The sequence below is a fragment of the Argiope bruennichi genome, chromosome 4, assembly GCF_947563725.1.
Source record: "Argiope bruennichi chromosome 4, qqArgBrue1.1, whole genome shotgun sequence".
Taxonomy (NCBI): Eukaryota; Metazoa; Arthropoda; class Arachnida; order Araneae; family Araneidae; genus Argiope; species Argiope bruennichi.
Window position 1 is genome coordinate 92,666,776 of NC_079154.1, and position 26,942 is coordinate 92,693,717.

General features: G+C 26.8%; 1 protein-coding gene across 1 annotated transcript in view; it reads right to left on the reverse strand.

Moving 5' to 3' along the window:
- Window positions 1-1,567: 1,567 nt before the first annotated feature.
- Window positions 1,568-26,942, reverse strand: part of LOC129966902 (uncharacterized) — a 55,710-nt gene continuing 30,335 nt past the window's right edge. The window contains exons 2-5 of the mRNA XM_056081513.1: window positions 13,929-14,045; window positions 9,772-9,879; window positions 5,128-5,244; window positions 1,568-1,894 (exon numbers count right to left, since the gene is read on the reverse strand). Of these exons, the coding sequence (XP_055937488.1) occupies window positions 1,864-1,894; window positions 5,128-5,244; window positions 9,772-9,879; window positions 13,929-14,045 (373 nt within the window). The 3' untranslated portion in view covers window positions 1,568-1,863. The remainder of the gene's footprint in view (window positions 1,895-5,127; window positions 5,245-9,771; window positions 9,880-13,928; window positions 14,046-26,942) is intronic.

The window sequence follows — 26,942 nt, forward strand, 5'->3', positions numbered from 1 at the left end:
AATTGCATGATTTCTAAGCTTGGGAAGTATTTACCTCTAATTTTTGTTATATGTATACATTATTAAAGTGCTTTGTGGCACACACAACGCAAGTTTGATTTTAAGACAACTTTACCAAAATAAATGCTGAATTTGGATTTCAAAGTGTGAATTTTGACTTGAACATAACATCTGTTTTGATAGAATCTGTTCTGTTTCGAAGTAATGAATTTTTGTATAAATTTACTATACAGTTTAATAGCACAAAGCCTTATAAATTATTTTAATGGCATTAGAAATATTTCGTTGCAATTCTACAGAATTTCATGGTAAAAATCTGTTTGAAAAATGTGCACTAACTTCGAGAATTATGAACAATATATTATTCCAAATATCAGCCAATTTACTTTCACAATTAAAAAGATATTTTCGTGTTTTCTTTGAAGCTTAGGAAGCCTTATTCAAACCTTTTTGCTTATAATTTATATTCAAATTAAAATAAATAATTCTTTATAAAGGGATGAGAAATTCTAAATGCTCTTTTTCCAATTAATTTGTGAAACTTTTACTAAAGAAAATGGGAAGAGTCATTCTATTCTAATTTAGATGCCACGACTTCCGATTTAGTTTTCAACTGTCGCTTATCATTAAGACGAAAGTATCTACTGTTCTATCTTGTGTCGGAAAAAAATTGCTTTAGAGTCATTAAAAGCTATGACTTTATTTTTATTTCATAAAAGTTTTGAATTTCTCATTAAAAAAAAGGCCTTTTTAACTTGATAGAATAACTTAAGATTAAAATTCATATGCTCTTCCCAAGATAAAAATGAACAAGCAGATTTATTTTCTGCATTATATCAATAATTACTGTTATGTTTCATAAATTTCTATCTAATGCTTTTCCTAGAATATATTTATAAAAAAATATATAAATTAACGGATTATCTGTCTCTATTAATGGTTATGTGTGTAATTCACTGAAGAGTTTAAGTTACATATCACTGAGAAATTGGATTTAGTGATAGCATTCCTAAATTAACTTCTGCATTTCAATCAGAGAGTGAAATCCCACTGAAACATAACGCAAAATACATTTTATTGCATACACTTTCTAAGAATTATATTTATTACAACATCAAGTTTACAGATGATAAAATCTATGAATAATGAACTCAATACAGGCATAAAGTTACAGTATATTTTATTTCAACTTCAGTATTAGTTGAATATTTAGTGAAACACATTGCTAAAAATAAAAGTAAATTTAAAAAAATGTAATAATATTACAACCATTTATTTATGAATTTCATTCTTAGAATAAAGCTGAAAAATATAACAAAATATCACATCACCAAATTATAGCCATCAAATATGCAGAGAAAATTTGTACAGATATATGGTGCTATTTAAGTACAATTAGAAAATATGCTTAAATATAACCATGGATAGCTTAAATATTATTTGAAAATAATTTCGAAAAATTAATTTCAATAAGTTAAGAAAGAAAGGTTTTGAACCTACAGTCCACATTCTTTAGAGAGAACAAAAATGCTATAAATAATTAATTATTAATGAATTATAGAGAATTGAAAAGGAACATAAGTACTTTACAGATTATTGACATGAATGGCACGACAATAATTAAACAAAGAATAATTCTAGATTAAGACTTCACAATCTTACTGTAATGCATTTTCAAAAAATATGAAGACATGGAACTTTTATATTGCTACTCATGATTAAGCGAAATGGATATTTATTCAACAATTATTATGCGTTGAACACATCGAGTAATATTTGGCACAACTTAAGCAGATAAAGAAGAGAATCGAAACATTTCAAATTTGAGATGAGCCACAGAACATCATCGGCTATTTGGTCCGCTTAAAGTAGATTCCGAAGACCACGACGATATCTGGAAGAAGAACAGGAAAAAAAAATTGAAATCTGCTTTTGCAAATTTCAAGCTATTATGTGAGACATTTTTTAAAAAAATCATGGTACCAATCCGACAGAAAACCATATTCTTGCATGAATCATATTTCGCAATCACAAATCTTTCGAAAACGATTGTTCTTTTTCACCTCAATATCGTTCTAGCTCCAAACTTTTTGTTCTGAAGCCAGATTTTTTTTTCAAAAATCCTGTTTAAACTGCTTTGGAATGATTAGATGACTATTGTATTGCACAATCATCGACTTAAAAACAAAAACTATCTTTTTTTCCCCCTCATCTCATCCCCTCTGCTTCATGTTCATTCCCATTTTATTCTCTGTCCTTTTTCGGGCGATAACTTCTTACGACACTACATTTTATTAGCCAGACAGGAGAATCGCGTGCACGGTGAATATTCGTGCCAAGTTGTAAGTTTTCCTTGGTGATAATTCGCTAAATGTGACAATCTCCTTTATAATCTTCTAATAATCCTAAAAGCGAAAAATTGAAGCCTCAAAGGCAATAAATCGACAATTTTCAACCGAAGCAGTTTTGATCTTTTTTTTTTTTTTTTTTTTTTTGCTATTTTCTTAAATTATTTAGAAATTATTGAATATGCGATATCATTGTCAAGCCACTATCCTATTAATTTTTATGCCCGGAATTTTAAGAATTTCGAGTTCAAAAATTCAGCTAATCCTTTCGCAAATCAGTGTTCTTACTTTGAACAAAATCCTTCACAAATATATTGTTCTAGAAACTACAGCAATGAAGATACAGATTAAAAAAAAAGCATATTTCCATTTATTTTATATTAATTGTGAATTTAACTGAAAAATAGTTGATTTGATTATTATTACATGATTAGATTTATGGTGAATCATTTTGTTATATAACAACGGCAGTAATAGAAATATCAGAGGACAAAGTATAATATTTTATACTAATTTTATTGAATTCGAAATAAAATTAATTCAACTGACTTTTATTTTCAAACGAAAAATAATTAAAACAAATTACTCATTTTGCTAAACCGTTCTTTATATTACTATACTTAGCGAAAAATTTTCTACATTTATCTTATTTCTTCATTTGCTAAAGGTTGCCTTTAGAAAATTTTGAAACAATCATTTCTATCCTCCAATAGAAGGACGTATAAGAGCTCTATCACCTTTTAAACCTCCCAATTCACGTTCACAAAATCCATAGAAACTTCTGCATTAATATATATGGATAATTAAATTTACATCTACAGTTCAGATTTTTAGAAGAGATTTCCAATGTGATCCAACGGTTAAATCGTCGAAGTTCTATAACATAAAATGAAGCTTAGATTTAGTGAATTTAAGAGCATTTCCTTGTTTAAAGACTCAGCTCAATAATCCGCATGGAAAATGCGAAATTTCGATAACAAAGATTTGGTAATAGATATGTTAGAATTTTAAATATATTAGATGCAACTGCAAGAATAAAGGAGGATTATTGCAGATAAAACGAGAGAAAATGCTTCTACAGTATTACAAGTAATATGTGTATTTTGTTTTTTTCTGAATGCTCGTTTACTCTACAAAAGTTTACGATGTTGTAACATAAATATCTGATGTGAATTACAATCGAGTTTTAAAGTTAATTGACCCAAAGCGCAAATTTATGGTAAAATACAATGCTGCGAAGAATAACAAAATCAATGATTTTGTGTGGATAAATCTCAAAAACAGAATATTTCTAATGTAATTAAGCACATTCATATCGATAAATTAAAGATGTCGGCAGCTCTGTGCGAATTTAGTCGAAAAAGCTGAAATAAATAATTAGTAACATGAATTTGTTTAAGTCAAAGAAAATACAGGATAAAAAAAACTATGATTCAAATCGATACAGAAATCGTTCGATAAATGTATGATGCAAGAGTTCCAGATAGTTCGATAACAGATTATGGCGTTTTATTATTCCACAAGAAAACACTAAGCATAGAGAAGTTTACACAAGGAGCAATACTTACAGAAATCAGCAACACACAAGAAGATAGCAAGTTGTTTATAAAATAACACCTCAGCACAACAGTGCTCAGAAAAAAACTAGAGAGCTCACTCTGCGGAAAACATTATAAAAAAGGGAATACATTCTGGCACACCTCTACTTATATAGCCTTAGTGATAAACTATAGAATTTTCTAAAAGTTCAGTGAATCTCGGCCGCTTATAGAAATATTGCCTTAATTCATATATTTTCATAAACCTAAATTTTTGTCGCCAAAGTCGGAAAAATTCATTATCACGACGCCAAGATCTTGAGACATTAATCTAACATCCATTCAACATCTTTTAAAATACCGTTAAATCTTTCTTCCTTACTACTAGAATATATTAAAAATTATACCATAATAGAATTATTTTACAGAATTACTTTTGTAATCTAACTTCTGCATCGTATGATTTCCGCACAAGTTGGCTTGTACGTGACTCCAGTTTGGCTCACTTCGAACGCATTTGAAAAACGTACTTGCAATGACTAACTAGTACAAGTACAACATAAATCATACAGTAAAATTCAGTTCAACTTTTACTTATATTAGTAAAGCAATGAATGGTGATCAGTTTTATATAAGTATATTACTTTATGAATGGCTTTCATCAACAATCAAACGCTGTTAAAGAGAAAAAAAATTATAAAATAATAAAAGATCGGAAAATATTTCTATAATCCTGACGTCTAAATTGCTGCTTTAGAGATTTTCGAACACAAAAATCAATTATGTAGCAAAAATAATACTGTTGGACTAAGCGAACTGGCATAAGATTCGCTGCTTCGATACCTGTTAAAATCTGGAGGATTCATGTGTTTTGTTCCGTCGGCAGAATTAATTTTGTGACCTAACTTCTTAATTAACACAATTAATTCTGTATCAAAGGTAATACTTCTTGTGTTACAGCCGACGACCCCATCCCCATTGAACAAAGCAGCAGCGACAAGATTTACTATAGGATTAAGTGAATCTGCACATTTTACAAACAAGAATACCGAGGAGAATATGATTCAAGCAGTTTAATCAGATATTCATTTTATAATGAAATTTGTAATATCCTGCTTTGTAATGAATGCGTTCAAAAAGATAATTACTATAATAATTCACAGAAACATAGCGAATTATACGTTTTAGTACTACTTTGGGTTAATTAGTACTTCGACTATCAAAATTTCATGAAACGTTACCTGCGTTTTCTGCCAGGGGCGGCTAAACTGCTCCAGACTCCAAGATCTTTTCCAGTTCCAACCATCTGATTGAAGTCACAGTTCAATCCAGGCATGTTGATCAAACAAGATCTTTTTCTGTTGATAAGAACGTATTTATATTGCATACGTTGTTATATATATCTTATAATTTTTGCCCTTGCCTTTTGTTGTCTTAATCAAAATAAATTTAAAGTGATTAAAAAAATTCACTGGATATTTAAATTAAAATTATTTATTCATGCAGACATGTATACTGTATATTTATACAGGATACTGTTTTGTGACATTTCCGAAACGGATGATAGATGATTATTTTGCTAGATGTCAAACATCTACAATATCCTATATTATTTATAGTATTTATTTATTTATAATGAAAACTCTATTAATATTATTATGTTTTATTAGTATTACAAACTGATTGCCTTAAATAACAATATAACTCTTTACACATGATAATTAAATATGAGAAAATAAATTTTTATATTTGGAAAATCATTTGAATGCATATAAAAACTGTATAACTATTTTCAGATATATTTCTTATAATATTTGCAACTAGCTCAGAACAACTAGATTTAATCATAATTACGATTAGTCTCAAATTATTAATTAAACTTGCAATTACTTTTAATATTATTAGTTTTATAATCATCATGAACTAATTGAATCAAGTAACAATACAATTTCCTTACTTTCGACACCTTTAAACGTGGAAATATATTTTGTCATAGTCGAAAAATTATTTGAATGCCTATAAAATCAGTATCTTTTAAGTTTTACTTCTTATAGTATTGGCATCTGCTTATAACCATATCATACGTGAAAGAGAAATTTTATTTTCTACTTTTCAACACGAAAATAAATTTGAAACATTTATGATTATTCCACACATGATTTTCGTGTGATGTATTTTGATACCAACTAAACTTATTTGGAATTTCCTTTTCTTTCGTTTAGAAATTGATGGTAGAATTCCCACAAGTTCATCACTCAACAGAATGTGAAAGACATCAGCTTTTGTAAATTTAATAAACTCAAAATTTTACATGAGATCCCAGAAGAAATTTAAAATTTTGTTTCACCTTAAAGTAGCAAACATTTTTGAATCGAAAATATTCTTGGCATTTGACTTTTAACATGTTCATTTGACAGCTTGTTTTTGTAACAGCTCATACATAAAATTTTATCAGAAGACTGTTGCATTTGAAGATTGAAAGATTAAAAAAAATCTACCCACTCGGCCAAAAAGTTATTGAATGTTATAAAAAGAAGGTCAGTAAAGAACAGTAAATTTATTTTAATCATCATGCTTCAGAAACTTTATTTTCTGTAAACTTTTTTAAACCTCTCTCAATGGACTGCTATCAAGCAGTATATTAAAGAGGATGACATAATTTTGAATTAAAATATGACTTTGTTGAAAATGTACAATTCTGTAGCCACACATTATATGTCTAATTTTAATCAGAATTAATCAGAATTTGCATCAGAATTTATTTTAATGACATTTGCATTTACAAAGCATTTTAATATAATCTTGTGGCTATAATCTTAGATGATAGTAAAAATATTTAAAATATTATAATTTAAAAAAAATTGAAATTTTTTTAAGTAAATGAACATATTAATAATAACTAAAGAATTTTATTGTAATAAACTTTTTTTGTACTTACTTATTATTATAAATATGTTACTTATTTCTTGTAGATATGTATTAAAAAATATAAATCGGTTACATGGCAGTATTTTACATTGTTTTCATATCTTGAACATTAACTAAAACAATTATTTTCATTAACATAAACTGTAGTTTTCTTTTTGAAAAACCAAACAATTTTGTTAGAATATGTTTGAATTTTATTTTGAAAATTTGTTAGTTTCCATTATTGAGATACTTGAATTTAAACTAAAATTAAAACATAATCACTAGAAAATATCCCAAAAATTTACGTCCGACATTTTTCGGCAATGCACTTAATTTTCATTAGCATTTTTAATATTTTTTTAAACAACGAATTGAATAGGAATGAATTTAATTTAATATAAAATGGCTACTAACGATAATTGACTAACGAGGTCCATGCCATAGAGTTCCCATAGTATAAGATTATGTCTTCATGTTACTAGCAATTATAGCACAAAATATAGATTTAACTCAAGCAACAAACGTGTGAACGCAATTCTAAATCTAAATCCCCTCTTCCCCCTCAAAACAACGGAAAATCAAACTCAGAAATATTCGATTTTAAAGATATTTAATAGTGATAATAATTATAATTCCTTACTTAACATTATTAAGTAAATTTTTACAAAAATGTTTCATCAGACCCATGTTAAATTGAGTTCTAAAAACATTTCAACACTATAAATTTAAACTTCCAGAAACGAACCCTCTATATATTGCAGCGCTCTTGTATAATTCACTTAACTTGTATGCAGTAACGTTACTCTACAACAGGAAACTATTAAGTGCCATTTGAAGCCTACAGGTGGGATCACTTACCATCCTGTTAATTTAAACAGTTTTGCATAGATATTAGGTACTTAACAAAGTTACGGATGAGCAGTTAATTTCTCATTATTGGCCTCTGTGAGGGTTCTTTAATGAGACAGTGGAATAAAATCACATGACTTAAAGGGCATTCAATGACGGAATCGAAACTAATCAAGGCGTCCCTCATTGTAATAATTAATTTCGCAACCTTTATTCGAATTCATGGGTGTAAAATTTTCAACAGTGATCCTTTTAATATAGAAACATCAGAAGTTCAAATAACTGTTATATTCACAGATGATTTTTTAATTTTTTAAAATTTATTAATAATATTATTAAAATATAATTTCATTAATATTATGGAATAAATAGTGTTCTCTTTTTTTCTTCTTATTTTTAAGCAAGTTTCTTACAAAAGATCAGGAACTAAATTGAAGCACCTGAAATATATATAATTTGTAAAAATGGAAGCATAAAGGTACGATCTTTTTTTTAAACAAATATTCATCAATAGTCTATTATAAAATAAAAGATTATTACTTAAATTTTCTTACTTTCTTCTTGAGGACATAATTTCCCTCAAACAAGAATTCCAACCTACAAACGAGACAGATATTTTTACAGATGGGTCCAAAATCGAGGGGAAAACCGGCTTTGCCTACTGCGTATTCCAAAACGAACAAATTACTCATCAGTGGCTCGGCAAACTGAACGAAAATAATTCTGTCTTTCAGGCAGAGCTGCTGGCCATTAAGGAAGCATGTAAATGGGCTAGCAAATACGATAATAACGCTAAAATATGGAGTGATAGCGAGTCCAGCTTAAAAGCGATCAGTTCATTCTCCACCTCAAGCCCAATTGTTCAGGAAATTCAAGCCATTCTGCTCCCCCAACCTTCTATTAAGTTAGGATGGGTTAAAGCACATGTAGGCCACAACGGAAACGAGGTTGCAGATTCCCTAGCCAAACAGGCCATTTCTGCAGGTACGCCCGTTCAATAACCCAGCTCCTAGAAGCCATCTGAAAAGTATTATAAATGAATTGAGCCTACAGCGACGGCAAGAAGAATGGGATAATGGCTCAACTGGCAGAAACATCCATCAAATCATCTCGAAAGTGTCCTTTAACCCATCATCTTGGAATAGGCTTGACATTATCTTTGCAACTGGCCATGGCCCTTTCCCTTCATATTTCAAGAGATTCTATATTAAAGGATCTGATCAATGTGGCTGCGGCGAAGTAGGTGATCCCCTTCATTATGCCACTAGCTGCCCTCTCACCACATCTTTTCATCTCAAAAAACCCATCCACGACCTAGAAAATATCTGGTGGACCAACGTTATGAGAAACAAGATGTCCAAGGTTAAAATTAGAAATCTTGTGCTGTTCCTACAAGAGAACGAGGAATTGATTTCTCCAGACCCAAGCCCAGTATAAATTTTCGTTTCATTTCTCAACCAAGCTCTTCTCCAGAATATATTACCTTCAATAGATTTCATCTACTCATACTCCCCACCGAACACCTCCCTCATCATTATAATATTGTATATAGTTACTTTTTATGTGTATTGATGATATTTTATGTCTTTTTATGTGTATATTGATATTTTATGTCTTTTTTTTGTGTATATTGATTTTTTTTCTTTTTATGTGTATTTCTTTTATCTTAATAAATACTCCCACGTATATCCTTTCAACCGACAGGGAATCCTAGAGATTCCAAGTTCGGGGATATTCTGTGGCGAAAGAAAGTAGAATGAAACTTCTACGAAAAACGATCATCTGATAATCAAAACACAGAAAACTAATTACATTGCGTTTTTGTTATATTAAATTTGGAATAGTTTATACTTAAAAATAATTCTTCTAAGCAAATCAAGAAAGTGAGAAAAATGTAATGGCTTTTTGAAATTAAAATCAAAGGCTTAATTTACTGAAATGTTTCTGAAGAATTTTTAAAAGAAAGTCTAATTGGAACGGCCATATAATCTAGAGGAAGCAATACATATTTGTACATTTATCTTTTAGTAGCAAGAAAATGTTTTGCATTTAAATAAAGCTTATATAAAAGCTTATAAACTACAAAATCTAAAACACATCTACAAATAAATAAAAACAATACGTACTCTAGCTTTTCTAATTTGTCATCTAGATCTTGAAGCAAACTTTTTATGTAGCTTAACTGCCTTCTTTTGTTAACAATTTCCCTTAAAGATCTTTGAGGGATGGTTGAACTGAAATAAATCAAAAAACACATTTCGCACAACCAGAATTAACCAATAATAGTGGACAAGAAATTTTAAAAGGCAAATAATGTTAAACTATTTGTAAAATGAGCATTAGAAGTTCTTATTTTTTTGTGGCACCATAAACGCTACATTGCCATATTATTACCTTTTTAGATCAATGACGCAATTTTCCAAATAAGTGCTTAAATTATTTTGACAAAAAAAAAATTAAATTATTAAATAGAATGCATATAACAAGAACGTTTAAGTTTCGAAAATAGGAAAAAAAAATTTCTAAACATTTTTTTTAAAGAAAAATTATTTGGTGTACCTACAAAAATAAATATGAAATAATTATTAGGGGAAAAAATCTTGTTAAGTAATATTCATAAAATATATTTTATACAACTTAACTGGTTTCCATTCATACATTGTTTAGCAAAGGATAATTTTGTAAGTATAAAAGTAATTATTAAAAATCACTAAACCACTTTATAAATTAAAAAAAATAGTGCCAAAATATTATTATGTTATTTTTTAAGGATAACGACTCCATCAAGGATTAACAGGACTTTTTTTTATAAAAATTAAAACAATTATATTAATTGAAATTTTTTAATGAGAATGCTGTTTTATTTAGCCTTAATGTGAAATGTATTTCTTTTTAACAAATATAATTTTATATGAATTAAATTTAAAAATGTACAAACCTTGTTTTGAATTTTTTCTAATGAAATTGTACTTTTTGTATCTTTGACAAATAATCATTACTAAAATATTGGCTATGTCATTGTTTTAATTTCAAATTAAGATAGTAAATGAAATTAAAATGTGTTTATTTCCTTCGAAAATCACTGAAGAAAAAAAAACAATATTAGTAAATTAATAAACTTTCCGAATAAACGTAACGCATCGGGATGTGTACATGTAAATGGGCACAGCATTTTAAATATTTAAATACCAAACAAATCATTAACTGGTTAATGAAGCATTTAAGGACATTAATAATCTGGTTACTCCATGTTTTAAAAATCAATATATGAAAATATATTACATTTTCAAAGTATCGCAGAAAACTCGCGAACTTTATTAATAAATTATGGTAATGGCCTGCGAAGGTATACTGAAGATAAGCTCAAATCTTTTGCTTCATGAGCTTGATTGACATTATATCTCGTTATGTATTCCTTACATTTGAATTTTAAAAAATTAAAAAGACATCAATAAAGGATGTTTGTGCAAAAAGAAATTTATAGTATTAGATTTCTAAATTATTTTAAAGAAATTTGTTAAAACTGATTTGCATGTTATGAAGAATTTTAAATTAAAATAGTTAGTGCACTTAAAAGAAAATAATCATATTACATCAAACACATTATACTTCCTTTAATTTTTTTTTCAGTAGTGCTTTTGAAACCTACTTATTCAATGAAATTTTGACAGATTTCATTTTTTTTAGCAATATTAAATGACAAAAGAGTTATATTCTGATATAATATTTTTTTCTCATAAAACTATTAATTAACTTTAAATTTGATGTAAAATTCTTAATTAAATAATTAAATTTCCATATTTCTCAGACAATTGAGTCGTCGCCATTATAACTGACTTCTGTAAATCCTGATTAAAAGATCTTCAATTTCTTTATATAAGATTTATCTAAAAATGATAGGATCCCTCTTTTTGCGTTTAGCCAATCACTGATTTTTTATGTGAATAATGAATACTTGCAAACCCCTAAGTGTTCATGAAAATGCATATGGTTCTGTTATTTTTTCTAATTTCTCTTGAATTTTGATTATACATTATTTTCCTGTTCGTAGATCCCTCTTTGCTTCAATTTAATTTTAATGATTTGTTTTAATTTGTGTGTTTTTGTGCCTTATGTAGATATGAGATTACCAACTTTATTTTTTATTTACATTTTTTATGATTAATTGTAACAATTATTAAGATACTGAGATCTACTAATATTTTCTTTCATCATTACATTTATTTTGTACTTGACATTCAATTTCAACGGAACGCGGATTTTCGCGTTTTGACAATCGAATTTTATCGTTCATGAGATCTATTAATTTTCTGTTGTATAAATGTATTCAGTTTATTATTAATTTATTTATACTTATGTTAATTCTGATTATTAATGTTTGACAGAATTCATCATTTTATGAATTCAACTTTTCTTTTCCTCCAAACTTATGTCATGTTTGATTTAATTTTTATTAATGGATCATTATTTATTTAAAATCGATTTTAGTAATTAAAATTATTTTGATTATTTGTGGATATGGATCCAGAAAATATCACTGCAAAGGTCGAATACATTTAATTTTACTAAATATTTACATATAAATTTTTCTACAAATAATATATATTTTTTTTATTTTTCATTACTGTGGCAATGTACATGAGTTTTTTTTATTTTACTACTGTTACAAGCCAATGAGAGTTTCTACTATAACTTTTGTAAGTTTATCTGAGACAATCATCTCTGAATCATGGATAACAAAATAACAGCATATAGAAAGACACATTTTCTAGTTATAGAATATCTTATAGCTTTAAACGAGCAGTTCTTGTATATATATAAATTTATTTTCTGGATCGGGAAACGTTCGTTATGTACCTCGTATATCTCTAAACGTTTGGATTAAATTTTATATTCCAATAAGGTTATATATATATATATATATATATATATATATATATATATATATATATATATATATATATATATATATATATATATATATATATATATATATAAATTTATCAATATAGGTGCATTTCCTGGAAGAAACGCGAGTTTACTCAGAAAAAGTATTTTTTATATCTAACTATTAGAATAAGTCTGTTCAGTTTCCTCTTCGAAGGCTGGGTTGTGCAGTATAGTAGTCAGAGCAACATATTGAGGGGTTCTCAATTCGAATTGTGCTTTTTGCTTTTTTTTTGTACCTATGTGTTTACGTTTAATATTTTTGCTTTTTAATTTTATCGACCTAGATGTGTTTCTTGAAAAAAAAAAAAAAAACCGTGACTTTACACACAAAAAGCATTTATTTTTTATTAGAGCCTTTTTCTATCTGCTTTCATACTGACAATGTCATACAGTGCACACTCGGATCCGATTTCACCATGGTAAAATAATGATGGTAATGGTAATATAAATAATGATGAATAACTTGTAAAATGAATACTGCAATATAGCAGATTTTTACGTATAACATGTTAAACTACTTGCATTCATTATTTTTTTTTATTTAAATGACCAGTTCATATGTAGGGAAATTGAAAAATGTTCATATGCAATCAGTATGGGATTCGTTTTTAAATATCTTCGGAAAAAAACACAATTTTAAAAAAAACTGCCGAGCGAAGCTGGTCTTCCAGATATTTTGTTTCACAATATAATCATCAAGAAACAAATGCGTCCCAATTTCACAATAATATGCTGTTATATACATCGCCTTTACATTTAACTTTTTTTTTCTCATTTCATCTATGTGTAATAATTTTTCTGCTGGCAACCGGACCTAGGGGTAGCGCGTCCGGGTTCGAGTCCTGGTTCGTGCATGGTTATTCTCTATCCTGTGTTCTCTCTGTGAGGTGTGTGAAAGAGCCCGCACATCTTGTAAAAATCGGTTGTGCAAGCGATTGTGTGTGTGTCATCTTCATTTGAGGTAAAAGTCAGACTTCTGCCCTCGGGTGCTCAGGGCTTTGCAGAAGCAATTGCACCCTAGGCTTAAATCACTGACAGTTCGTCGGCAGGCTTGTAACGTGCCATAAGAAATAACAATAATATAACTTTTCTTGAATTTCCTTGATAATACAAAACATTTCTGTTCTCATTTTTTATGTCAATTGAATAAGGATCCCTTTATCTGTTTTATTAATGCGAAATAATAAAATCATAAATGTGCTTGGCGAAGATATTATTATAATGTAATTTCTATTGTATCTTTTTTACTTGACTAGCCAATACTTATTGGTTAGCCATAATTACTATTAATAATATAATAATAATTATTATAGTCATATGAATAACTAATAACCTGCGTTTCCTTCCGGGTCCATCCAAACTCATTCGAAAGCTGTGATCTTTACTCATTCCAGCCATAGGTGTGTAGTCACAATCAGATCCAAGCAAGTTAAAGGCGCATGATCTTTTTCTGAAATGAAATGTAATTTTCAGTTTTATCAATCTGAAAAGTTATTCATTTCAGCAATTAATATGCTTCTAGCTTAAAATTAGTATGAAAAAACTGCATAAATATAAATGTGTTTTCTATTATAAACTTTACAGATTCGATTTTAGAAGATAAATTCCTCTGAGTATTGACTGATACAATTGACATGCCACTGAAACCTTAGGGTCTAAATTCTTTCATAGAAATAATCTTTAGAGTCTCAAGTAATTTAAAGATAATTTTACTTTTATAACCTATGACATTTAGTAATAATAAAAAGAGATACACATTTAAATTTGTCTCTTTTTTAAATTAAATATTTATTACTAAATAATAAAGTGATTTATTGGAAGGAAGAATAATAATATTATTGTCAGCACTAGGAAATTAAAGAAAGAAATTAAAATCGAAAGATTTGAAAGAAAATGGCTCAAATTTTTTTTTAGATATAAAGACTCATCTAACATATCTGATACCTCGTTTAGCTACAGTTTTGAATGATATCTTCAGACGGGTAATATACAGAGGATGATAACTCATGTTTTAAAACTCATTTGATATCAATGTTTTTTAAAATTATGCAACACAAAAATAACAAGTAATCACACGATGATAAATATCTAATTGAAATACTTTATTACGATTGAAAGTACTTTACTATTGAAACTTACTTTGAATTATTAAATATTTTATTATTGAATACTTACTATTGAAAATACTTTATTCCGATTTGTTGAATTGGCAAATTGAAAAAATAATAGGAGGCCGAAAATGAAGAAATTTGAAGGAAAAATTCAATTTTAGCATTATTATTTTTAGTTCATTAGTCTGTTTTTATAAGTTTTAAGAGCTAAAAAAAATGTAACTCATTGTCCATAACCAATTCATACTATTTGAAAGTCAAAACTTTGACAATCACATTTTACATAACAATTTGGAAAATTTGATCTATTTATTGAGAAAAGATGATCTTAATTTTATATTTAATTGTCAAAAATAACGTTTCGAAATATTATAGATAATAACAGAAACCCGGTTCTGGGTGAACAACCTGGCCATCGCTAATAATGAATTCGGGCTCTATCAGGCACATATACTCGCTATCGCAAGAACCACTCAATGCAATTAGTACATGTCATTTTTATGTCTTTTAATGAATCGCAAAAGGAAGAGAAATGTTAAGGAAATTCTTTTCAAAATGAAACTAAAAAATTAACATAAAGTTTGAAAAATATTTGATAGTACAAAATGGCAGATTTAGGCATTTTATAACTCGAGGTAAATATATTACAAGACATCCTTTTCAATAATTGTTCAATTTACTTCCCTATTTCGATGAACTTTTAATAATTAACATATTAATAATTTAACTTTGACCATTTTTTTATTTTAAAAATTTTATGAAAAGAGACATATTTGTATTTATTTATTAATGTGTGTGTTGCATCCACATTTGTATATAATTGTATTTAAATAGAATTTTAGTGTTTATGTCTACTGTTCTGACAAAATGAAAATAATAAAATAGAAAAGGAATTTTACCAATTACGATAATGTTAAATATTATATAATTATTATATAATATCTAATGTTTTATAATTAATATGATTTGCAATTATTACTTTTTTTTTATTGATTTGACAACTAGGGAAATAATTATTTTGAATCGATATACTGCCTTCCTCTTCAGCCTAGTGATCCTAGATGGTAAATTTTCCAATGATTAGCGATGGTGCGATAAATATGCAATGTTATTAAAATAAATTTACAAGTATTTAATAAATACAAAAATATAGTGTTTAAGTGAAAGGAAACTAACTGAACAATATCAACTAAAAATCAATCTTGTTACATATTTTAAAGTCTGAGGAAAGAAATTTGACTAACTTTAGATAAATTTAAAAAAACCCGAAAGTAAAATCTTAGTAACGGTAATGATTTTACATAAGCATCTCATAGACAAATTGAGATATTTCAAAAGCTTTTGATTAAAGAGAAAAATGAAAAAACGTGAAATTTTTATTTAATGGAAATTTCAGTAATGTGTCTTCCACGACAATTCTCTCTGTTGTGACAGCCACCCTTTCACTCTGACATGTGATAGATACACGTATTTAAATGGAAAATAATCGATATAACATTTTAACATTAAAAAAAATATTCAAAATACCACTCAGCTATGTATTCATTTTGACATCCAATCAATTTCTTTTTTTAAAAGTAAGATATGCAGTAATTTCTTCGAAAACCCCACTCAAGGTAACAGATACAGCGTTGAAAAATAATCAATATCACTTGAACTTTTCTGTTTTAAATGCATTTAAAAGAAGTCATTCTATTTCTCTCAACTAGAATTTCATTGAAACATTAAATTTTTAAAAATGCTTTTAAGTTATGCTTTCTGAAATCTGCAGATGTTAAACTGGTCGGTGTATTGAATGCTGTTTTTTTCGCAGTTTTAAATGTTCTAAAATATTTCTGTTAAAAAAATTTTTAAAAATTGCGAATACCCAAAGTTATAATGTACTTTCTTTTTTTAAAAAATATAATTACTAAGCTGATTAAAATTATCAACCAGAAATAATATTGAAAAATATCTTTGATATTCTTAAAATTGCACTGACTTTTTATCAAAAATAAATAATATATAATAACAATTTGAAAAAAATTTTATATCTAATAACTTTGTTTAATAAGAGAATTCCTTAAGAGAATTTTTTTTAATACTAATAACAAATTTAGAATGTATTTTATGTAATGACATATTGATGAAGTATTAGTAATAATATTATATACATAATATACTATAAATCTTTGAAAAAATTATTTTAAGATGTATTCGTAAGTAAATTTAATTTTGTTTTATCTTATTTTGATTCAGTGAACTTCGACAAACTTTTGTAACAGACTTTGTAATTTCGAATGGTGATCAAAATTCGAGGCAAATTCCCCACCAAACTTCAGAATCTCACCAAGAAGACGTAAAACATCGACGAATTTAGGGTGCTCCAGATTAGTTTGCTGAGAGCTTTTTCGATAACAACAGATTTCGAATTTGATTCCACCATCTTCGAAACCAACATCTTATTACTAGACTATAGTTGCTAATCATGATGGCTGAATCAATATAATATTATTTTGAGATATATCAATATGCGATTTTCCATATAACGCTTTACTTTGCATTTTCTTTTCATTAATATTAAATATTAATTTAAAGAAGTATCAATGCATATTATTAAAATTAAAAGAAGTAGAAATATTTTATTTACTTATTTTCTTTTTGACATCCTGTTGATAGCAAACCATATGCTAGGTTTCCTTTTGATGTTGAGAATGAATAACATTTCGTTTCCCAAAACTGCATTTTTACATTTCCCATTTTAAATGTTATACATTTAGAATATGACTTTTTAAGGGTTTTTTTTCTTTCACATTTACAATTAATTTTAAGTGGTAATATTAATTCAATTTTCCTTTTTAAGCCATTTTTCTTAATTCAATTTACGAAAACACGAAAATGAGAAAAGTGCTTATTTATTTCATTTCTGCTTTAGAGCTGTATTATTAATAAAAACTTTAAAGTGATAAGATATCCGATTTCTTGAAAGAGTATAAAAAAATTGTTGCTCATTGCATTAATGGTAAAATAACCACAAACGTTCAAAGAAAAGTAATCATACTTTTAGAGAAATTAAGAAAGAATGAGATAAATGTATTTCTTTATTCAGAAAAAAAAAGTTTTTAATTTGAATTAGGATTTGTTATCTATTAAGAAAATAATAATTCTTGGAAATGCATGTAGTAATTAAGAAAAAAGAATTTTCCCATTTCAAGTTTTATTTTATTACTTATTTAGGAAATGAAAGCATTTCACTTAGATCCATTTCTGTTAATCGAATTCCATGCTGTTTACTACATTTTACTGCATACATATATTCATTTAAAATAAGAACACAAAATCTGTCTTATATCAAATTTAATTTTCGGGATAAATTCAACAAAATTGCAATCAATGTGACAGGTTTAAAAAAATTGAAGAAATAATTACGTTAAAGTGATGCATTTATGTCTTTAGCAAATGTTGATTATTAGTTAAAAAGAATATAGCTTTTTGGACTGTTTTTCCAATTTTATATTTTGAACATTTTATATTAATAATTACATTTCACACGCTAATTTTTTAATCTTTAAATCAAATTTTAAAGCATATTCTATCTACATATGATAATGTAACTACTTTTTTCATTTTGAACCTTTTTCTTCAAGTATCAGTATTTAAAATTTGGAAAATGGCATAGAGCCTCTGAGGAGCTCTGGCAGTAAAAATTACTTTGCAGACTTGAATTCTTTTTAGTCAAGAGTTCGAAAACAAGATAATTATTATGAGAAACATAGAATAGTTAACTTATGAGAGATTAAAAAAAATGATAAATCTTATCTTTCAATAACTTGAAAAAAGAATTAGAGAGCTTTTCTTTAAGTCTCTAAAATTTTTCCATTTTAAGAGAATATCTTAGGATTTCATTTAACCGTAATCTTCATGGTTATTAAACAATTAAAATCAAATATTCATTTACACGGTTTATCATGTTTGGAAATATAATAATTGAACAAACAGAAATGAGATTTAAAATTCAGAAATTAAATGATTTTTCCATATCTGTTTTGGTAAAAATTGACTGAGCATCTTCTTGTCTAATAATGATGGCATATATATATATATATAATACATGCAATAAGTAGTAATTAAAAACAGAGATAAATATTATATTTGAAACAGAAAATAAAAAAAGAATTACAGTTTTCATTCTGCTAATAGAGATAAACTGGAAATAATAACTGCAATTTATATTTAAACATTTAAAATGCACAAAAATAGAAAATAATGATTAATTAATCACTATATTTAATAACAAAAATGTAGTAAAAACAAGCCTCCAAAAACTTCATCCTGCTTTTATCACTATTCTTTTATATTTGGACTTTTTGGCTATTTGACCGTTATGTTTCTGTAAACGTATATATAGAGCAACCTATAATAAGTAAATAAACTTGTTTTACTTTCACTGAAAGTTTTCAAAAAAAGTTTGTCAAAGGATGTATGCTGTTTTGCGACGAAATATTTCGATTTCCTTGAATCATTAAAAATTGCTTTAAGCAAAGAAAGAAAATACTTAATTTTGCATAATTTATTTAAATTTCATATTTAATAACAAAAATGTAGTAAAAACAAGCCTCCAAAAACTTCATCCTGCTTTTATCACTATTCTTTTATATTTGGACTTTTTGGCTATTTGACCGTTATGTTTCTGTAAACGTATATATAGAGCAACCTATAATAAGTAAATAAACTTGTTTTACTTTCACTGAAAGTTTTCAAAAAAGTTTGTCAAAGGATATCTGCTGTTTTACGACGAAAAATTTCGATTTCCTTGAATCATTCAAAATTGCTTTAAGCAAAGAAAGAAAATACTTAATTTTGCATAATTTATTTAAATTTCATATTTAATAACAAAAATGTAGTAAAAACAAGCCTCCAAAAACTTCATCCTGCTTTTATCACTATTCTTTTATATTTGGACTTTTTGGCTATTTGACCGTTATGTTTCTGTAAACGTATATATAGAGCAACCTATAATAAGTAAATAAACTTGTTTTACTTTCACTGAAAGTTTTCAAAAAAGTTTGTCAAAGGATATCTGCTGTTTTACGACGAAAAATTTCGATTTCCTTGAATCATTCAAAATTGCTTTAAGCAAAGAAAGAAAATACTTAATTTTGCATAATTTATTTAAATTTCATATTTAATAACAAAAATGTAGTAAAAACAAGCCTCCAAAAACTTCATCCTGCTTTTATCACTATTCTTTTATATTTGGACTTTTTGGCTATTTGACCGTTATGTTTCTGTAAACGTATATATAGAGCAACCTATAATAAGTAAATAAACTTGTTTTACTTTCACTGAAAGTTTTCAAAAAAGTTTGTCAAAGGATATCTGCTGTTTTACGACGAAAAATTTCGATTTCCTTGAATCATTCAAAATTGCTTTAAGCAAAGAAAGAAAATACTTAATTTTGCATAATTTATTTAAATTTCATATTTAATAACAAAAATGTAGTAAAAACAAGCCTCCAAAAACTTCATCCTGCTTTTATCACTATTCTTTTATATTTGGACTTTTTGGCTATTTGACCGTTATGTTTCTGTAAACGTATATATAGAGCAACCTATAATAAGTAAATAAACTTGTTTTACTTTCACTGAAAGTTTTCAAAAAAGTTTGTCAAAGGATATCTGCTGTTTTACGACGAAAAATTTCGATTTCCTTGAATCATTCAAAATTGCTTTAAGCAAAGAAAGAAAATACTTAATTTTGCATAATTTATTTAAATTTCATATTTAATAACAAAAATGTAGTAAAAACAAGCCTCCAAAAACTTCATCCTGCTTTTATCACTATTCTTTTATATTTGGACTTTTTGGCTATTTGACCGTTATGTTTCTGTAAACGTATATATAGAGCAACCTATAATAAGTAAATAAACTTGTTTTACTTTCACTGAAAGTTTTCAAAAAAGTTTGTCAAAGGATATCTGCTGTTTTACGACGAAAAATTTCGATTTCCTTGAATCATTAAAAATTGCTTTAAGCAAAGAAAGAAAATACTTAATTTTGCATAATTTATTTAAATTTCATATTTAATAACAAAAATGTAGTAAAAACAAGCCTCCAAAAACTTCATCCTGCTTTTATCACTATTCTTTTATATTTGGACTTTTTGGCTATTTGACCGTTATGTTTCTGTAAACGTATATATAGAGCAACCTATAATAAGTAAATAAACTTGTTTTACTTTCACTGAAAGTTTTCAAAAAAGTTTGTCAAAGGATATCTGCTGTTTTACGACGAAAAATTTCGATTTCCTTGAATCATTCAAAATTGCTTTAAGCAAAGAAAGAAAATACTTAATTTTGCATAATTTATTTAAATTTCATATTTAATAACAAAAATGTAGTAAAAACAAGCCTCCAAAAACTTCATCCTGCTTTTATCACTATTCTTTTATATTTGGACTTTTTGGCTATTTGACCGTTATGTTTCTGTAAACGTATATATAGAGCAACCTATAATAAGTAAATAAACTTGTTTTACTTTCACTGAAAGTTTTCAAAAAAGTTTGTCAAAGGATATCTGCTGTTTTACGACGAAAAATTTCGATTTCCTTGAATCATTCAAAATTGCTTTAAGCAAAGAAAGAAAATACTTAATTTTGCATAATTTATTTAAATTTCATATTTAATAACAAAAATGTAGTAAAAACAAGCCTCCAAAAACTTCATCCTGCTTTTATCACTATTCTTTTATATTTGGACTTTTTGGCTATTTGACCGTTATGTTTCTGTAAACGTATATATAGAGCAACCTATAATAAGTAAATAAACTTGTTTTACTTTCACTGAAAGTTTTCAAAAAAGTTTGTCAAAGGATATCTGCTGTTTTACGACGAAAAATTTCGATTTCCTTGAATCATTCAAAATTGCTTTAAGCAAAGAAAGAAAATACTTAATTTTGCATAATTTATTTAAATTTCATATTTAATAACAAAAATGTAGTAAAAACAGGTCTCCAAAAACTTCATCCTGCTTTTATCACTATTCTTTTATATTTGGACTTTTTGGCTATTTGACCGTTATGTTTCTGTAAACGTATATATAGAGCAACCTATAATAAGTAAATAAACTTGTTTTACTTTCACTGAAAGTTTTCAAAAAAAGTTTGTCAAAGGATATATGCTGTTTTGCGACGAAAAATTTCGATTTCCTTGAATCATTCAAAATTGCTTTAAGCAAAGAAAGAAAATACTTAATTTTGCATAATTTATTTAAATTTCATATTTAATAACAAAAATGTAGTAAAAACAAGCCTCCAAAAACTTCATCCTGCTTTTATCACTATTCTTTTATATTTGGACTTTTTGGCTATTTGACCGTTATGTTTCTGTAAACGTATATATAGAGCAACCTATAATAAGTAAATAAACTTGTTTTACTTTCACTGAAAGTTTTCAAAAAAAGTTTGTCAAAGGATATATGCTGTTTTGCGACGAAAAATTTCGATTTCCCTTGAATCATTCAAAATTGCTTTAAGCAAAGAAAGAAAATACTTAATTTTGCATAATTTATTTAAATTTCATATTTAATAACAAAAATGTAGTAAAAACAAGCCTCCAAAAACTTCATCCTGCTTTTATCACTATTCTTTTATATTTGGACTTTTTGGCTATTTGACCGTTATGTTTCTGTAAACGTATATATAGAGCAACCTATAATAAGTAAATAAACTTGTTTTACTTTCACTGAAAGTTTTCAAAAAAAGTTTGTCAAAGGATATATGCTGTTTTGCGACGAAAAATTTCGATTTCCCTTGAATCATTCAAAATTGCTTTAAGCAAAGAAAGAAAATACTTAATTTTGCATAATTTATTTAAATTTCATATTTAATAACAAAAATGTAGTAAAAACAAGCCTCCAAAAACTTCATCCTGCTTTTATCACTATTCTTTTATATTTGGACTTTTTGGCTATTTGACCGTTATGTTTCTGTAAACGTATATATAGAGCAACCTATAATAAGTAAATAAACTTGTTTTACTTTCACTGAAAGTTTTCAAAAAAGTTTGTCAAAGGATATCTGCTGTTTTACGACGAAAAATTTCGATTTCCTTGAATCATTCAAAATTGCTTTAAGCAAAGAAAGAAAATACTTAATTTTGCATAATTTATTTAAATTTCATAAAACTCAATTACAACATCAAAGAGTTACGGCAAAGCAGCAGGAATAGCTCTCAAAATAGAAAAAAAAAACATTATCCTATTAACAAATTTCAAACCAATCAGTCGTTGAACCTCGTTTAACATGCTGTTCCATTAAAAGTTTTGCTTATTCCTGCGTTAGATTTCTGTTAATTTCTCCTCGCCCTGTTTACAATTAAAGGTTTATTATGATCAGAGAGAGATAAAATCCCAACAAAGTGTAACAAACTAGGTTCATTCAAAGTGTAATAAATGAGATTGAAATTCAATTCTTTCAGAAGACGAGTTCAATGTTTACAAACAGAGTCTTCCCAAATGAAGGTAAATAATTCCAGCAACCAAAATTTTGAAAAATCATTTTTTTAAAAGTCGACAGAAGGTAACATTTAATGATTTTCTCTGCAGTTAACAAAGATTAAAAATACAAATTATAAATTTGGCTAATTACATTGCGAACTGGAGTTACCTTTTGATATCTTTGGAGTTATTTTAATAAAGTTTGAAAAATCTGAGTTATAACAACAGAATATAATTCTAAACAAAGCTGGTTTCAAACTATTAGCCAAAAATTAAAATATTATAATATAATAAATAATATAATTTAAAAAAATCATTTTTTAAAAAGTTGACAGAAGGTAACACTGAATGATTTTTTCTGCAGTTAACAGATTAACTGCAGAGATTAACAGATTAACTGCTATATTAATATAATTGATAATAATTATTCTCATTAATGGCTCATTTTATAAAATAAGTCGATATGATTTGCATCTCAAATCTTTATATTTCATAGTTGACAGAATTTTTTTTAATAAAAGATATAATGAATTATATTTCTTTTTTGAAAAAGGAGACTTTTTCCAATCAAACTATTTTAGAATTCTTTTTAGATTTGTTCTTAATTTTTAAATCACAATAAGTATGGATATCAATGCATTCCAGCTAAATTATTTCAATATTATTATGCTAAGCACACGAAAAATTAAGCTGCAAATACGAACCCTAAGGTTAATAAAGTAAATTGAATTCAAACCGTATTACCCAACAAAAACCAGAGCTTAAATTAGAGATATTCTGATAATATATTTTAAATCCAACACATCAGGTTGTTAAATAACGAATCTTCGACATTTGGTTATGGAAGGAAAAAATCATTTGTTTTCTGCATAGTTTCAAGTATTTGTATTTATATCAGCAGAAATAATTTGCAGCAAAAACTGGAATTAAGAAAATAAGTTAAAGATCTTCTAAATAAAAAATCAATTAACTTTCTTTGTTACACATTGCATTATTTTTTATCTTTTCCTGAAAAGCAGAAAATATTTTTTAAATTCTGATTCAAATTACATGACAGCTCTATTATCTATATAATTATATAAAAGGAACATTATTTTCAGAAATCTTAAAAATCTACAGAATCATTTAAAAATGATCTAATCTAAGGGTTTACAATATTTTTTTCATTATAACATCTTGGTTACTTATGTAAAATACCACATGCAGTTAAAATCTTATAAAATTTAGTTTAATATCTTCGAGAATTCAATTAAAGCAGTAAGTAATTTCAAATATTGCATTAGCAGCTTTAATGGTTTTATCGAACGATATTTCAATATATGTTTTTGATTTCTGTGTTAAGCATCTTATATTATCACATTTTTCCTTTATGAAGCGAAATGGCCTACTCGTTGTATTTAAATTTGACTTCTACATTATTACATTTTAACTGCTTTAAAATTCTTAGGGGCAAAATAGGGTACTTATTTAATATTAGATATATGTATAAGTGAAATGAATTCGTTTAAGTAATGTTATATTTAACGCAAACTCCAGAAAGTAATTAAAATCATAAATCTGATGCGCATTTACTAAACTGAAAATCTAATTTTGCACATTTTGTGGACTCAAATGCATGAGTTTTAATAAGGAATATTTGGACTTTGAACATCTCTCAAACTGCATGCTAGGTTCTCACAAATAATAAGACTATAAATTTACCCTTGCATCAATCTGAAATGATATTTGTACATTAAAAACTTTAGAATTTTATATTATTATTTTTTTTATATTTATGCTGTATGAACGATTTATGTTAGAAAATCTTTTACATTTGTTCCACAAAATTTATTTAATCAAAACTTTGAATTTTTCCTTTTCGGGACACTTATCAAACATATTTAAAAAAAACAAGCAATTTAGCATTTGAAAAGTACACTTAACTCAGAAAAAAATCAGTATTTTACATTACGGAATTGTGTTATGGATTTAATTACTATTTCAGAGAAAAAAAAAATGCGAAATAATAATTTTTCTTTTAGTGCTCAGCTTTTTGATAATGCATTGTGTAGTTCTTCACTTAATTATTCTTAAAAAAACTGGATAATGTAATTTTTAGATAAAAACCAGATAATATAAAAAAAAACTGAGAACAGAGTCTTGAAAATGAGATTAAATTATACAGGATTACTTAAGCCTTAAAGAAATTACTAAAGTTAAGTAAAAATAAACATACCCTCTTGATTCTTTTGACAAGCTAAGGCAAATTTTCTTGTTGCAACTCAATTTTTTTTATTTTTAAAAATCCGTTTTAATGTATTTATTAAACCAGAAAAATTAAAGATTTACATTTTTATATTTTAAATGCTCTTTTTAGTTACTTTTACATTTAGTATGAAATACTAATTTCATACTCATTTCAATCAAAAAATAAAAATATATGAATTTCATTAATTGAGAAGAAAATCTAAATGAATGCTAAAAAATATTACAACTTATTTTATTTTCCCGATGACACTAGAATAACTATTTCTTTTCGAAATATAAATAAATTCATTTAAAAAAGATAATATTTCTCGCTTAGATGTATTTATTAATTTATCTTTCAAGTATGGTTTTAAAAATATTTAATATAGAAAAAATATAATAATTTCTTATGTTAAAAATGAAATTGATATAAAATATGAAATACGTTCTGAACGTACTTTTATCTCTCTTGGCGCCATCTGCTGAATTATCAGAGAACTAAAACTATCCAATCTTGAATTTACAGGGTGGTTCAGAAGTTCAGAGAAATTTCAAGATTAAAACTTACACCTGAATGAAGATGAAAAGATGGCGCTTGCAATAAAGGATGGAAATAAAATAATGTTTTTTCAAGAGCTTAACGCGTTGTTCTTCGATTCAAAAATTTTTTTGAGATATGACAGAGCATGAGAAAAAGACATTTTTCTTAGTGTTGTGAAAATGTGATTCCTTCCTTGACATTTATGTTCTTAATAGAACAACATTGGAGGGCAAATAATTCAATCATTTGAGCAAATCTTATATGTAACAAGTATGTTAATCACATTTATTCATTATGCAAAAATCTCTTCACTTTAAGGAAATTGCACTTTGCTTCATACAATCCATCCCTTAAACATTAGAACTGTAATTATCGGTTCAGTTAAAACGTTGTGGCGGATAGTTATGAGCGAGAATAGAACCTGGGACCTTCTGATTTGCAGCCGAGTAGCATGACCACAATACAAAAACAATTGCCCGTGTAGTGCAGCTGTTAACTAGCTTATAAGCTTTCACCACAACGTCTTTGGACGAATTCAAGGAAGGAGATTATTTGTTTTATATTCTTTGTTTTCCTAAACAAACTCTATCACTAACCATTACATACCGCATTTCTCTTGACATGCATAACCAAATATCAGAGTAATTCCATGGTTCTGTGATATGGAGTAATTCTGCTAAAATCATGACCTATTTTATTTAGGGAAACAAGACATTAGTTTGAAATTTCTAATTTGAAACAAGCAGTAAAATTAAATACTGTTACATTTTGCAAATTTAAATCCGTTCTGATGTTTTTCTTTTGCACTTACAGCAGTATTTATGATTCTGTTGTACATCAAAATCTGGTTAACTCAAACAGTTTTGATCCATATTTATCAATAATTAAAATGTCTCTCTTACTCCGCAGATTTCCGAAAAGAATAACACTAAAACATCGCCTGCATTTCCAATTCAGAATGTAACTTAAAAATTATTTTTTTAACGAAATATTTGT